The sequence below is a fragment of the Dermacentor andersoni genome, chromosome 2 (assembly GCF_023375885.2).
Source record: "Dermacentor andersoni chromosome 2, qqDerAnde1_hic_scaffold, whole genome shotgun sequence".
Classification (NCBI taxonomy): Eukaryota; Metazoa; Arthropoda; class Arachnida; order Ixodida; family Ixodidae; genus Dermacentor; species Dermacentor andersoni.
In genome coordinates, this window is record NC_092815.1 from 150,597,333 (window position 1) to 150,614,154 (window position 16,822).

Below are 16,822 nucleotides of genomic sequence, written 5' to 3' on the forward strand. Positions count from 1 at the left end.
TGGGAAAGGAGAAATAAAGTTTCGAAGCCCACCCTGCTGCCATTTTGATGAGGGCTGTTGCATTGATGAGAAGTTTAACACTATTGACTGCACAAAGTAAAGCTTTAAATTCTTCAATGAAATGTTTACAAATCAATCCGCAAGAAATACAGTTTTAAAGAAACTAAAGTATAAAGTTTTTAAACCGTTTGCAACTACGACGCTTTCCTGCGCGGCGTGCGTAGGCGCGGAATTGTAGACTACAAGTTCTGCCGCTGATCTACGTGTTCTAGATCTCGTGTCACAACCGGTAGTCTCTTATCGCGGCACTTAGGAAACGTTATTTTTGGCGACCATTCCAGTTCAAGATGCACCAACTCGTATTTAAAGCGTAAAACTTAGATAGGAGGCTGCCTTATATCTACTTTAGGGAGCTTTAGATTTTACGTGCGCAAAGTTGGGGGACGCCAACCGCCGTGCGTACAGAAGCACGCGAAAGCGGACTACGTACAAAAGTACGCAAGCTGGGCATAGCGCTTTGCCTATGAAAATTTCCCTTTGACTACTCAAACTCATTTGCACACGCAAAATATAAAACTTCCTATTATCTCAAACTAGGCTACGGGATGCAAAATTTTGTTTGAGTAGGGCATTTAATGCTTAATCAGCTGTTTCGTCTGCGTGTATCTTTGGTCGTTCGCTGGTCCCACGTTTCTGTACCGCAATGTCGCCAAGCGCCTCTATTCGCGTGGTCGTTTTCGTCTTTGCAGCCCGGAAAAATTAAACCCCTAGCAACTATCCTAATTACAGAAAAATATTTAGCAATACGAAATGAATATATTTAAATATTTATCAATGGGCCGCACAAATAGGCCATTGCATATTTCAGGTTGAATACAATTCCTTACTGGCATATGAATTATTCATCTAAGCTCACAGTAAGAAATTACGACAGAACTCATCTCGCGATGACTGCTGACGGCAATATGCGAAATGCACATGTATTGCTCCACTTTCGTTCGGACCCCACTTGAAAAGGTCACCCATGAGCATGGAGTCATGACGACGACTGCATGACACTGACTCCATGACTACGATGCAATCCAGGAGGAATCACATCGGTAAAACAATATGGCGTTATGACAACGATAATGAGATGACCATTCTCAAATTGAGAATAAGCTCTAACGACGGTGACATGAGCACAATGAGATGACGATGGTATGACGACATGATGACAAAGCTTGAATTACCACGACAGCATAACAAGGGATGTATGATATCGACTGTCGGACAATGACACAATAACGACGATGGGATGGCACCGGCGCACAACCAGGATTGAATGATGACAGCTTGATTACAATAGAACGATGAAGAAGGAATGACGTCGAGGGATTGACAAAGTCCTTATGACTACGACACCATGAAGACAATGAGGCGACGTCAGTAAAGGGATGATGATGGTAAAACGACGACGTGAAAGATGGGGGGGGGGGGGGGGGGGGGCATCACGACAATGCTATGATGATGACTCTGTGAAGACGATCGCGTGACGACAGCGGCTTGACAAGAGCCGGATAACGAAGTGAGAACGAACACAATACAACGACCTTAGAAATGTGGATAGTTAGGGTCACAATGCGTGAACTAGGGAAAGAATGTTAATCGCTTTAAAATTATCTTGAGCTATACGCAAGAGGACAGTGAGCAATAGTAATTTGATTGAATTCTTGTAGCGCGCACTTGTACATTTTAAGCATGGAGATAGGCCATGAAAATTCAGGGAAACGGTATTTGGTCGCACCGACACAAATTCATGTATACGCGGCCTACTGTAGTAACATAATGTGTAGCAAGGCTAGGCAACGTAGTCAACGGCAGCAGTGCATAGGTAATTGTCGATCTAGAAGTACGAAGGTTACGGTATGCGCTGCACCAATGCATATGCCGTTTTACTTTCCAAATCAACAACCCTAAAAAGAAGGAGTACCATGTAAACCGGAATATCATGTCACCGAAAGGCGCTCATTTACCCAACGTCTTCGAAATGGTAGCGGGCGTGCACGGAGCTCCTCCAGGCTGTCTGTTTACGACACCCACGAAACGACGATTTTAATTATTACGTGAGTCGCGGGCCTGCAGTTTTCCGTTTTGTGCACGCCAATAACGCACATTTTTTCTTCATAAACACCAAACCGGCTCTAAGCGACCACGTTGCCATTCGCTTCGTCGAAGTTTACGAACTCTCATCTTCAGCGCCGCTGAAAACCGTCCCCGCGTACCGCTACGTCTTGCTGGCTAGAAAAAAAAAGACAATCGCATGCGAAGTTCATTTGAAGAGGCGACACTAGAAACCACACAATAAAAATGCCAACCGGCAAATTTTTTATACTTATACGGCTTTGGCTATGCGTTAGCTAACATGCACATCCTAGGTGTCCAATACGACGACACATATTCTGATAAACACCGCTATATAAGCCCAGAAGTGACAGTGGCCTGCTTTCTTCAAGAAAATATTTCAATTTTATACTGCTTTCTACGTATTCGCGACTTTGATTATATCTTTCTAAGTGACTACATGTTTGCTGCGGAACCGAATTCTGCCGGCCACTCTGACAAGAACAAATCATTGCGCCGGTTGCTTCAGCGAGGTCGCAGAGTTTCAAACAAAATGATACATCTCGCAACATTTGCTTCCAAGCTCACGTGTTTCTTGAAGCAGCACGATCAACTTATCCTTCAGCAGCTCCTTATCGGAAAGGCGCGCTTCTGCAACAACGGTGGTTGTGCAGCGCTTCTTATCTCGCTACAGTAAATAAACTCCATGCGCTGGCTGCTTCTAAGTTCCGCAAAACGAGGAAGTGTTTGGCTTTGCTCGCCGCGCCCTTCGCCCCAACGGCGCAAGAAAATAAACATACAAACTAGGGGTGAATAACAGTGACGATCGCCATTACTAGTAGTCAGCTTTCCTACTTCGGCTAATATATAGCCCCAGAAATTCATGTGTTACGAGTTCCTCGCATAGCGACTATTGCGTTACTTCGCACCGCTACACGTCCAGAGGCGCGTACGCCGATTGCCTCGCAACACGACACGGCGTCGAGAAACGGAAGTCCCGGTCTCGGGCACGGTTTATCTTACTGCGACTCCCACGCTTCTACTGTAAACATTCGTTTCCCTTGGGCTCTTTCCCAAACATTTGCCGCTCAGCCCTAGTTGGAGCGGGACGCATTGCGTGCCTTGGCGTAACTGCACATAGAATGAAGCACTATGACCAGCGCTACTGCTCGTCATTGCTGCACATTGGTCTGCTATGCCTATGGTCAGGCAGGCAGCAGTGGCACTGTAGCTGGTAGGGAACGTAGTACCAAATTCGTGCCACTACGACCTAGTGTTTTCGAACCAACGTGACTCTCGACGGAACCATGGAAATAGTGACTCCGTCACTGCTGTTACTGCTTGCGGCAGTGACGCAAGCAGCAGCCCCTCCCGGTGAGTCTAGATTCTTGGAATTTCTCGTTCTCTTTTCCGTTGTGAGCCTGGCTCTAGCCTGCATATTTACTCGAGTTTTGAATTTAACAACGTTCACTGTGGCATGCTCACGAATCTCCGAATTTTGTTAAAAGTACTTACAAGAAATGTTTATGTAATTCACTATTCCGCTTAAATTCTTCATATATGCGCAATCTAAACACGCATTATTCATAAGTACTCCACCAATTCTATGAGCTTGAAGAAATACAGAGCATTCGCTACCAGCAGCATGCATAACTAAGGGACATGTCTGTTGCCAAATATTCTGTTATCTTGTACTTTGTAAGATGACGTTACGCTACAGTACACCTTTGTAGTTATTGCTTGTTTTGCATATTTAAGTTATGTTTCCGCCTCAAATCAAGCACTTATGATTTCCTGTGTTATACAGAGTGTCCCGCCTAATTTTAGCCAGAGTTTAAAAATCGGCGAATGCCACGCAGCTGGACAAAACAAAGGTAATGTTGTTCGCCGTTGCTTGGAGGTACTTAATTGTGTTTTTTTTTCATTCCACCTAATTAGGCAGTTAGCCTTAATTATTTAACCAACTTCGCAACTCGTATAATAATGTGAAAACTGTCAATGAGAAAATTGGAGACAAACATGAAAAACTCCCAATGCCGCTTTGTGTTCCTCAATACGTGCTATAAACAATTTTTTCACGAGCGTTTGAGCACGCGAATAGAAGCAAAGTACCTCGAGCGGCCATTCACGCGGCCATTCCGCGTGCATTTGCGGGCTACTTTCACGTTCCAAAAAACGCTTTTATGTAGCACGTGTTTAGCAACAGGAAGCTGTGTCGTGGGTTTTTCATGTCGCGCTACAATTTTCCCATTGACAGTTTTCGTCTAGCTATAATATTTGAGAATTTCATTGATTAATTATGGCAAAGTATCTGGCTAGTTGGAATGAAAAAAAAATTATTTTGATATCTCCAAGTGACGGCAAACAACATTACCTTTGTTATGTCTAGCTACGGGGCATTCGCATATCTTTAAATTATGGCTAAAATTAGCTGGGACACCCTGTATAGTAGTGAGTGCTCTTTAAAAAAAATCACAATTCAGAATCAGTGCTTTTTTCGTCATCTAGCACTGTCTGTTTTTTTCGTCATCTAGCACTGTTAACTGGCGATGCTGATGTTTCTGTAAGGATGTACCCCTTGACCAGCTAGAAATTTTACTGCAGATATTGAACGAAACCTAACATCTTATTTGACGTGACAGGGTTCTTACTATGTATGTCTTTTTCAGTATGTTTACCCAGACAAAGAAGAGACGTGCTGAGTCAATTTCCTAATTTACGGACGAGCATTAACAGGGCTACTTGAAAGGATAGCTGAGTTGTCTGCATTTAATGAAACAGTATTACAGTGAAGCTGTTAAGTGTTAGTTCCCCAGGATCCCGTCCGTGTGTATTCACAGAGCTCCCCATACGTGAGCCGATCCCTAAGATAGCGCAATACCGGGTCAACCCGCGGTGCAGATGACGTAGGCGTTAAGCATTCCCCATGCGTGCACTCATACCGAAGATAGTGCAATGCCGGGCCGACCTACGGCGGAGGCGCAGTTCCCAATTAAGGGGCCCACATACACAACTTCGCTGGTCATCCTTCTTCACAGAGTGGAAGGGCACTGACTTTTTTCAGGTACCTTTAAAAACGTCTGGAATTGCTGAAAAGTACTACCATTATTGAAAGGTGACCTACGGGGAACAGCTCTTAGCTCGATACGTGTGCATGCGAAGAATCACTTTTGCAGAAATGATTTTTGCGAGAAAACCCAAGCAGCACAAGAGCTGAGTCCTTTGATTACGACAAATTTAACTGTACGCTCGAACATTCCACTTCTTTCAGACAACTGGTGTGGTGATCGTCAACACCGCCACACGCTGTTCGACATCGGGCTGACCAGGGTGTTCGGCATGTCGTCGTTCAGAGATTTCCAACTGGAAGAGATCCACCAAACGTTCAGAAAATTCTGCTCGTTCAGAGTGTGGCTGTGGGATGGGAAACTTCGGGGCCTGCGGAACATAATAAGGGGTGAGCGGAACTTCATAAATGTCACCGACAGTGGAGTGGTTGCCCACTTCGAGATCCATGGTGGGCCCCTTGCCGTCGCCTACACGGGCACTATCCGCTCGGTTCTGATGGACGCACGAGTAAGGGTAGCGGTCTACATTCGGCAGATCTACATGCGCATCTACGTCGAAGAGTGAGTACACAGACAATAAGAGTGCCCTAGAACAAGAACCGAAGCTCCTACAGTTAGTTTTGGGGGATTGTGCACTTGTCCCCACCATTAGCTGAATTATTGGCAGTTCCCTGTAGGCCTAAACAGATTGTTTTCGCTTTGACTGGGTGGACAGGCGCACAAACATCTTTGATGTAGAAGTAGCAGAACTTTCGCGGCAATATCTCAACATGAGACAAACATCACTGCATGGTTTCTGGAATTTGCAACCATCTTTGTAATTTAGGGGGATTAACAAAGGCTGACCACAGACTGACCTTCGTTGACTGTAAGGCTTCTATTTTGCATTCCTCGTGTCTTGTTGTTTCACTCTGTAATCCACCTCGGTGGTTGTTTGGAGCATTCCTGAATGTACGAGGAGTACTTAGGCAATATGCTTGCGCAAAGGAATATAGTTCCGAGCACAACTGTCTGAATATTGGCGGAAAAGATTTATTTTTGCTTTGAACTTGATGCTTTACAATGATATGTAACTTGCCAGGAAACTTGCGCATGTGTGCCGTAGACAGTGAAATATTAATTACCCCCTGCGAGCGTAACAGCCATCCCAACCGTGATTACGTAAATGTGGCAGCGCACATAGAACGCAGACCGCCTGCTTCGAACAGAATTCGAGCTTATTACTGGTTCTTCGCACTCAAAGCAAAAAAGAGGTGGTGAAAAACAGTCACCACTCAGTCTCATCTACAACGTGGGCAAAACATTAGCTAGGTATGTCGCAATTGTTGAGGTATACTTTTGCTTTTGAATGTTCTAAGTCTACACAGGCTTCGCCGAGCCGTAAAGGTTGTTTTATTTCTAGTTAACAGGTGGCACCACAGCTCTAGCGCTGATGTGTTGGCGATGTACAATGGTTTAAAGGCATAATCATTCACTGCATTAAATACAAGTAGGGTGCATGGTGACGGTTGCAAGCAAACGCCCAAATACGCCGAGGAGAGGATGCGGCGCAGGGGAGCATTTATCTGGGCGTTAGCCCTTATTATGGCAACGTAGGCGGCAAGGGCCTGCTGACAAATCATACAGATGAAGCAGATCTGCGCTGTGACATTCATGTAGACATAGCTTACGGTGACAAGACCAAATAATTTTTTCGTCAATCCACAAAGCGTGCACAATATGCACGCTTAGCACATGGGCACGTGCACATCCCTTACAAAATTTTTAGTAACATTTTATAAACCGTCTTTAGACAAATGTTACTAGAACCTATCAGCATTCTACAAACCGTCTCTAGACACCGTAACAACTTCCTAGTAACCGCCTGCCGACTATTGGTCACCGATATTGAATTGAAAGTATAGATATAAAATGTCGATAGGGTTCTTACCGACTGTTTATTATCTTATGTCGGTAGAAAGTGTCAACTGTGAAGCGACTATTTATTAATCACCTTTATACATTCTAGCAACTTGCTAGTAACATGCTGTCCACTATTGGCCACAGACAGGTAGTTGACAGTATGTTACTAGGAAGTCGTTAGGATGTATAAAGGTGGTTAATAAATAGTCGCTTCACAGTTTTTAGGAAGTACATAAAAATTTATTCAGAGATAATTACTTTTGTAATTATATATTGCAAAAGTAACCTTTCATTATTTCTCAATAAAATGTTATGTACTTCCTAAAAACTGTGCAGCGAAAATTTATAACTACGTTTATTTATCCTAACAACCTGCTAGTAACATCCTGTCAACTATCTGTCTGTGGCGAATAGTGGTTGCCAAGTGGCTAGGTGTGGCATGCAACAGGAGAAGACAGGTTTACATTCGTGCTTGAACACATACATTTAATATCCCCAGGCTAGTAATGAGGACGCGTTCTCCAGCTGCCCTGGAAGTACGCTGAAATGTTGCGTTGTGTAGTCTACATAAGAGAAGAAAAAAGGCAATATGTTGGTTTTGCTACTGTGACATTGCAACACACATGCATCCATTTCTTAAAAAGGAAGTGCACAAGGCACAAGTTTTCAACCCTGTGAGCTCTAAACATCTCCACCTGTTTTGTGCAAAGTCCGAAAATGCATGAAATGGCTGAATTAGTACATTAGGGCTGGGAGCTTGATGGGTGTCCCTAACACCAACAGATGCACGACACATAAGCTCTATCATACCAATTGTCATCCACAAAGAAAGGCTGTAAATCAACTTCTGTTTAATGAACTTCGCTATTCGTATCGTGCCCAGTACATGGAAGTTTTATGTGTGAATGATCTTAGGAAAGGCAAGGTGCCAGTCGGAACTGTGCTGCAGCAACAGGTACATAGGCGAGTTGACTTATGTGTGGCACTTAAGAACCAAGAAATGATACAAGCAACATGTGAGCAGTTGAACAGGCATTATGGACGTTCTACAGCAAGATTACAAAATGCCTTTGCTTTCAAGGCAGACATTGTCAAAGTGAGCTTGTTACTAAACATGCTAGCTTTCCACAAGACAGGATATTATATTATCAGTACATTCATATGACCAGGGCCTCTATCACAAAAATACATATGCCAACAGTAATGACAATTTTCTAGTTATGGTGGCAAAGCTTGCATTATAATATGCTATTATAATCAGGTTAATAGCTATTTTAGCAGGAAAGAAATGAGTATACACTAAGATAGCACTGAAATTGCCATGAAAAGAGTTTTTTTGAAAACTGCACAAATGAATATTCACATGCTTCTTTGTCACACACGTACCTAGTATGGCGTTGACCTTCTTGGAATCCAACGGATCCTCCTGTGGAAGGCATTTGACGGCTGCCCAAGGAAGGACTTTCCTTCAACCTCTTATATTGAAAAAGAAGCTTTAAGGAGGCCCCCCTCGAACTGAAAGCCTGAGTTGTTAGCATCCAGGCGCAGCCTGTTCAGCAGGCCCTTTTCAACATATACATCATCACCGATGTCTACCTGTGGAACAATACAAGCACAGATTCATTTTATACAGAGAGAGAGAGAGAGGGCTCTTTATTAGAAAAACAGAGAATTTTGCCGGCGCGTATATAACCGCTGGCATGCTACTCTGTATAGGGATGGGGAATGGGATGAAATGGGATGAAATGATGGGATTTCATTTTATACACGTTTGATGAAGGAATGGTTAGGAAATAGGGTAAGGTTTGCAAAAACGGAAGTAGCTGCTTCTTGTTGACTCAGTTTAAAGATAAAGCAGCCTTACGTATACAATACATGTATTGTACTGAGCTGTGTACTTTCCCGTAAGTCTAGAAAGTATTGGGAACTTCAATGCGAAAGAAAGTCATGCATCTGCCTAGATCTAAGCAAATGTGTGTCACCCCGTGACACAGAGTGAGATCTGGTGCTGTTCTAGCGATTAGCAGACATTGAAAGCTTCAAGCCTGATTGAGTATTGGGTCAAGCTGTGCTCGATAATTGACGCACAAGTGCTCGAGAATTATCAAACAAGATGCAATTATCTTCATATACAATTGTCTGACTTCCCCTTGCAGACATGCAGTTTTCAATTTACTGACTGCACTTGGGTGTAAAGATTTTGTCTGACAGAGTTAATAACCGCTTGTGTATAAACCACATACACAAGCAGCATTTTCATAGTTAGCATAGTTTTTAATAGATACTGATACCTTCAATTTAGAAAGCCCTGTATATTGGGCCTCTTCAAACTAATTTCATAAAAGCTTTGTCAAGGTAGAAGCATAGAATTTTAGTCATTAGAAGACAGGTAAAAGAAGTTAATTTTTGAAATTTAAATTAAATTAAATTTTAGACAGCTCATCCCAATGAGAAAATGATGCAAGCAGTTTGTACATGACACATAAGCATTTAGATATAAAAATTAAAAATTAGAGAAAACCTTCGCTTGCAGATTAATTAGTGCAAGCAGCCATGCCCTCGAGGAGACATAACTTCTTTTTATGTAGGCAGAAAGAGGCTCGAGTATTTTATTGACACATATATGTGCCCATTCATATATGTTATCTCTGTTGTAAACCTTTTTTTCGCGTATATGCAAGGTGTGTTTGCAACATCTCATTGTGCACAAAATCAAAGCCATAAGAACCTGACAAGAAGCTAAACAAACAAGAGAGCAATCCCAGCGACAAGCCATGCTAAACCAGCGAGACAGCCATCCCGGTAACAAACCGTATAAAAAATTTCACTGACATGAATTCTTACCTTTGAAACATAACGTGTACATGAATTTTATCTACATTTGGGCAATGGGCAACATTAAACAATGGCTATGCCAACATCAGGACGATGTGGATAAGAAAAGAGTGGCATCAAATGCTTTGGCAGAGCATGCAGCAATGACTAAACACAATAGCGACGGAATGAACTCTAGCATAATCGGCCACGAAAGAAATTGGAAGCCATGCCTGTACCTGAATTCGCTAGAGATGCAATCAAGAGGACACATGCTCATCTGAAACCAAGGTGCCCTCCCCCGTCTTATGCTAAAACGTACTTAATATGCACTTTTACCTTTTTCGCCACATTGTGAACAAGTCTTCCATATGGAAGCCGAAATGTATTGCTTTTAATGTTGTATTTGGTTGGTCCATGTCTTTCTTTGTCATGTTTCATACCGACCACACAGGCTTCCGCGAAACTCTTGATGATCAACTTTTGTGCGAAGGCATTCCTTAAGGCTTTTTTGCCTAAACCATGTCTTTAGAAGTTAGAACACATTTTTCTAAACGCTCTAGAGCACATTATTCACAGCACGGAACCTCAATTCGTGGGTCTTAAAAAGGCAATTTGGCTAGAATAATATAGAGTCTATATCGAGTATATCAGGCGTAATTACTCAAGCCCCCAATTATATTTAACTCAGAGGAGGCTACTTTTGGTAAGCTCATTAAACTGAGGGCACTCCAACAAAACATAAAATTCGTGATCAGCCAATAGAAATCCTGAAAATGTCAATGCAGTCAAATGATTGCATATTGCACAAACGTATCCTACAACTCGAAAAGTAGCACCAGTTTTGTACACACCTTTGTGAAAGCACACAGATCAGGTGCTTTATCGTCGTGCTGTCCAGCTTCCAGCAGTGCAGCAGGTTCCTAGGGGATGTAGGGATGCCTCCAAAATGCGCATAGCGTTAAAAAGAAATGCTTAATTTATGTGCTGTGAACCTGAAAATTTGTGATTTACCAGTGTCATGTAGAATTGCAAATAGAGCCTCACACAGCCAGCTGCATGGATTTGCGTCTGGTTGTACAAGTGTCTGTGTTATATCTCAGGAGGTTACACTGGTATATTGTAACAAGTGAAATTACAGGAAGGAACAAAATCGGCAGCAACAGACTACCGAGACAATCAACAATAAAACTCAAATATGTAGTAAAACATAGAGCATTGGATTAAAAAAAAATATTGAGCACATGAAAAGCTTTCTGAAAGCTAGACCGCGATTTTGTAGCGATGCTATTCCTTTTCGCTATTCGTTAGGGGTCTGACCGACGCCCCGGCCCGCGGTACGTACTGGAACAGCCGGCCGTTAGCGGTGGGCGACAAGAGTGATATAGAATTGAGGGGTAAGTATCGCTGCAAAATTACAGTCCTTACTTTATTACGCACTGCCGTAACCCACTATTGCAAGAGCTGACATCCCGTTATTAATATTTGGTTGGTCTATGTCTTTCTTAAAGGCCGGCGTCTGATCGAAATGCCTCAATTAAAAATAAACCTCGTTATTGTAATATCGGCCTATATCCGCTGTGCAACATAGAAGACAAATACGCGAAGACACTCAAGAACATAAACAATACACACAGGCTCTCACGACGCGGACCTCCAAACCGAACTGTATACGCCCAAAAATCTTCATACAAGCTTCTATCTGCTTAAGCGTCAAACATAGCAATCGTGTGCCAACGCGCGAAGCCCATGATACACCGACGTATACGTTACACATGTACTGTACTTGCGGGAATGCCTGTATAACGAATGACTTCTTGCCAGGAAACTACCGAACGAACACCAACTTTCAGTGTTTTCATAACTGTGTGCCCATTCAGGAATAGCAGTCAAGGCGGGTAGCATATATTTCACAGCAGAATACAAGTACGCTGTAACATCAGAGGAAGCTTTCGTGAAATTGCTTGCTAAATGTGCAAAGCAACAGGGCTAACCTACGATCAGAAAGCGCTTTGCTCTAGCTAGTTACACAACGCTCATTACGTAAATCATACGCTTCAAGAATGCGCGCAAGCGCCAAACTTGCTTACCTTTCAAGACTTAGCAAACGCTCCTTCGTCTAACAGGTACCGAGGCACCGACGCTTTTCTGGCGCAAGCACTGTAGAACTTGCGATGAACTCCAGCTCCACAATAGCACAAACTTCGCAAAAGCACAACCTTCAACAGTCTTCCATACACTACCATTCGAAGCCCCAGTACCAGACTTTTCACGAGAGCGCGGGCAGAACAAAGGCAGCTCGGACGGGCGCTGTAGTAAGCACTCACTGTCGACACTGGTGGATCGCCCAAAACACACGGCTAACTAATGGCGTTACACGAGTCCGGAGGGTTTGCGATGGTTAATGTACACGACAAGGAGCGCATTTTGTCGAGGCACTTCCAAGATATAATTCAACTACCGCCTTACTGCAAGCAGCATTGAGTACAGCCAACGTGGTGTGTCCACTGAACACCTATAGAAATTTAGAAAAGGGAAACTGTACCTTCCACAGTGCAACGGAAATAAGCGTAGCTGTGGCGTCGTGAAATAAAGTATGCGACCACAGATGGCGCTGTACAACAGGAAAAGGAAACGGTGTTTTGCACAGTATGGCCGCTTTACCAGGTGTTCTGTGGCTTTACTGGGTTTCTGGCTGCTGCGCCTCGATCGTGCTCCCGCCAGTTTGGTTGCTGTGTGGCAAACGTAGCGCCTCATATATAAATATATGTAGCGCTGTGTCATATCGAGTTAAGGCACACTCTGAACTGACTTTTAAGGGCATTCCGAGTGGTCTTGCGTTTATTACGCCGCCGTTACCCCGAGTTGTGCCGCCGCGCTCCAGCTGTTGCATTTCGTGTAGGGCTTATTTTGTAGGGCGTGGTGTAGGGCGTGGTGTATTTTGTAGGGCGTGGGGTGTAGGGCGGGGGTATTTGTAGGGCGTGTAGGGCATGATGGCCTCGACTGGAATAAACGCGCACGACACCAAAGATTGAATAAGCTTGAAAATATTTTATTTGCACTTTACAAGTACCACAAAAAGCACACCTCTACGCATCCACACAAAGGCGTTTACATAGTCAAGAACATAGTCAAGAATGTTTTACCGCCGTAGTATTCGAACGCCAGCGGCCAGGAAACACATCGATACCAATAGGCTGTCGGCTGTCAGTGGTTAATCAAGTACAAAAACCTTGACGGTATGACTGAAAAGCAGCTTCAACAATCAAATGTAAAAGAAAATCAACTGCCTATTTGCCTGAGGTAAAAAAAAACATCCTTAGACACCTCGATTGCTCATGTCAATGGTTTGTGTAAAGTAAAAAATTGAGCATGTTCAGCGCCCCTAGCAGAGAAAGCACAAATTAAAGTCTGCGACCAAATTACAGTAGCTCCACTTGCGCGCTTCCGCTGAAACGCGCCTCGATTGATTTTTCGCCCTCTGTGGCCATTTATTGAACTTGAGAGTGTGGGGGGCCTGGTGTGCCGACCAAACAAATACTGCAGTAACGCCATTCTGCGGTTTTTGGAAAAATGTATCTTACATGAGAAAATTGGGTGTTTTTGATAATAACATTCCGCAGGGTCTTCTAATAGATTTGTTGAATCCAAAAGTGTGTACTTTGTACTTTCTCATACGAAGTTTAGGGAAATGCATATATAATGAAAACGAAGCGGATGTTGCCTTCAAGATTCGCAATTGCTTCAGGTGCATCCAGTTTGCAAAAGCACGGCCTTCGAGATTAGACTCTGTCACTCAAAGAAAGCCGTAGCTGCGAGAAGCACAGGCATTTAGGCCCCAATCGTTGGGTTTTTGTGCCTAGGTAGGCTTCCTTATTTATAAAGCATGCACAGGGACATAAGCCCAACCATGAGCGAGCTATACAGACACACACGGTACGATTCGACGTCCGATCCGACGTGCGGCGCTGCATGCTCGGGCATACGGGATACGACGATTCGGGGCACACGGTGCGTGCATACGAATGATTGAGGGGCGCGTTAGCTCCGCCCAGATCCAGCTCCGCAGCTTGAGTTCATATCCACGTCGAGAAACGCAATATAAACTACTCTGCACAACACTGCTTCGCTTTACGCGAACACTGTCAATCAAATTATGCCCCTGCGAGTGACAGAACACTTCACGACGGCGCGTTGTTCACTGACGGCTCTGCTAAAGCCAGCGATAGGGCCGGTAGGCATCGCTAGGCGGATGCTGCGGCCGACGGTGCTTGCGATCCAGCCCGAGCTCGTCGAAGAGTGCGTATTTTTGCCAAAACAATTAACACTGTACACTTAAGTTGCCCGTAATTAAATACAATTGGTTTAATCGACGCACTCGTTGCGAAGGGCAAACGTGCAAGCGAAGCGAGCAGCCCCGCTCAGACGGTCGGTGTGTGCTGTCTGCCCACGAAATGCCCTCGCGTCGCCGCTCCCGATTTCGCCAGTAGCTTAGTAGTACTAGCCGCTGCTTTGCATAATAAGCACACGTTGGAGATAATTTTACTGAACTGGTAACTATTCCGTGTCGGAAACAAACTGCAGCAGGCAAGGAAAAAAAACAAGACGGCGAGAAACCGGCCTGCCAGCGCCCCCTCCGTGGAGGGAGCGTCAGAGAACGTCACATGCCAGCCGCGCTGTCATGGGCTTCGGCCAAACGAGGGTGCGGTTGTCGGACGCATCGGACGATGTTGATCTCCGCGGTTTGTCGCACGCCGCACGTCCGATCCGGCGCTTCGGCACGGCAAAACACATTGATTCCAGCTGCCGTTCCGGCGCGTCGGACGCCGTATTGGACACCGAATCGGACCGTGTGTCTCCCGCTTTAGTTGGCGAACACGAGCCGATCTGCGCGCCGTCCGTGCAACTCCGTCTGCTTGCAATGGTGGATGGCCTACGGGGTTCTTTGACACCTACTGAGCACAAATTCATGATCACCGCTCATATACACGCTTCCTATGGCGCTAGCTGTCGTGTTTTCGAGAATACGTGCGCTCATCTTGAATTGGTGATACCATACTTCCTCTTAGCGTCCAGCATTAGAAGCAGTTTTTTTCTATGAACATTCTACTATCATCTGTTATAGGAAGTTGATTAAAATTAAGAAAACAGTTACTGTGCAAAAAATAATGTTTAAAAGCAGCCAGTCTTTGCATATTCATTCATAATTAAGATTATGTCATCGGTTCATTTTTCAATAAATCATTTTTACAAACATTCTAATAACCAGTGTTACTAGAACGTTGATTAAAAATGAAGCAAATTTACACCTGTGTATGAAACAAGACATTCTGGCACCAGCAATGTTCACTTAATAACTATAAGCTTATTTATTAATATTCATGCAAGTTCTGTAACTTGGGTTACATACCTTAAAAAGCATAATTATTTTTATTGACTTCCTATTCCGAGGGAAGGGAAGCGTAGCAGGGGGCGACAGAAAGTTAGGTGGGCAGATGAGATTAGGAAGTTTGGAGGGTCAACATGGCCACAATTAGTACATGACCGGGGTAGTTGGAGAAGTATGGGAGAGGCCTTTGCCCTGCAGTGGGCGTAATCAGGCTGATGATGATGATGATGATGATGATTGAATGGTGTTTCTAAAAAGTTAAAATAGTGTGCATTAACATTCTAGTGATTTTTTTAACATACTGAAGTTACAAAAAAAGTAAGCAACTTATTTTGACAAACGTTACTGAATATAAAAGTCTATAGAATGTTACTAAAGTTGATAGAAAGTTGATAACAGTTCTAAAGAAAGTAAGAAAGCATTTTTGTATGTGATGTGCCATCTTGCACATACAAGCAGACGCTGGGCTGACGACGTGGGGGGAGCCGTGCCATTCCGCAGTGTCCCAAACGACATGTGAGACGAAGTATTGGAGCGCGCACTCAGTTTGTCCTTGAATTACTTTATGCCTATTTTTTAAATATTTCAGGATACCCGCGCCTCTTCTGTGCGAATACAGTTGACACTAGTAATTTTGCGAACGGGCTAGTTGACGAAATATCAGGGCTATACACACTGCCAAAGGCGCGACAAATGATCGGTTAAGGGCTACAGCAAGAAAGACAAGGTGATGGGCATCGTCAGCCTTCTTTTCTCCCTGAAGCTGTCCTTTGTTACACCTTAAACAGCGCGCTTAGCATTGAGGCCGTTGACGCATTTGACCTTCGCGCATGTTGAATAAATGAGGCAAATTGAATCATTTGCTTTCATTGCGACTACAAAGGATAGCAGCGGATGTGCGCGCTAAGCACAGGCGGCCATGCGCGTGCTTTAGTGGGTGGGCCTAGAGGACTGTGCAAGTTAATTAATTCTACGTGACCGATTTCGCAATGTGGCCAGAAATATATTTGCAAGGCGAGATTTTTTTAGGAAGTGACTAATGCGGCAGAATTGAAATATACCCTATTTGGCAACTTAGCTTCCTTGGACGGGAATCCATCAGTTGGCGTTTATTAGGACACCCTTTCTCTTGTGGCATGGAAACGCGAGAAAATTATACAGGCTGGAGACTTAAGGTCGTTCGCGCCAACCCTAATATCAACGTTCCTTAGCAGATAAAAAGTGTGTTACAGTTTCATGCATCACTTAATTGTAGTTTGAACAAAAGCATTGAAAGCTTTTCTTTTTCTGCTCTATCTATCCCATTGGATGCCGCCATACCACGTCAGTCTGAATTTGTAGATATAGCAACAGCTTCCCGTTCCAAGCACACTCCCAAAATGTGGGAGTCAGGAGTGTGCGCGTTACAAAAATGGCTGCGTGTCCACAAGCGCGACACACTGACAGAAATTGGTAGTATTACCCCATTAATATACGATTCGAAGCTGACACTCCCATACTTTCTGCACTGCCGCTTCCTCGCCCGGTGAGGTTCGGGTAACAAGCC

The 16,822-nt window shown here is 44.0% G+C and overlaps 1 protein-coding gene across 1 annotated transcript in view; it reads left to right on the plus strand.

Annotated features, from left to right (window-relative positions):
• Positions 1-3,234: 3,234 nt before the first annotated feature.
• Positions 3,235-16,822, plus strand: part of LOC129387292 (uncharacterized) — a 49,600-nt gene continuing 36,012 nt past the window's right edge. Inside the window, exons 1-2 of the mRNA XM_055076140.2 lie at positions 3,235-3,477; positions 5,375-5,732. Of these exons, the coding sequence (XP_054932115.1) occupies positions 3,411-3,477; positions 5,375-5,732 (425 nt within the window). The 5' untranslated portion in view covers positions 3,235-3,410. The remainder of the gene's footprint in view (positions 3,478-5,374; positions 5,733-16,822) is intronic.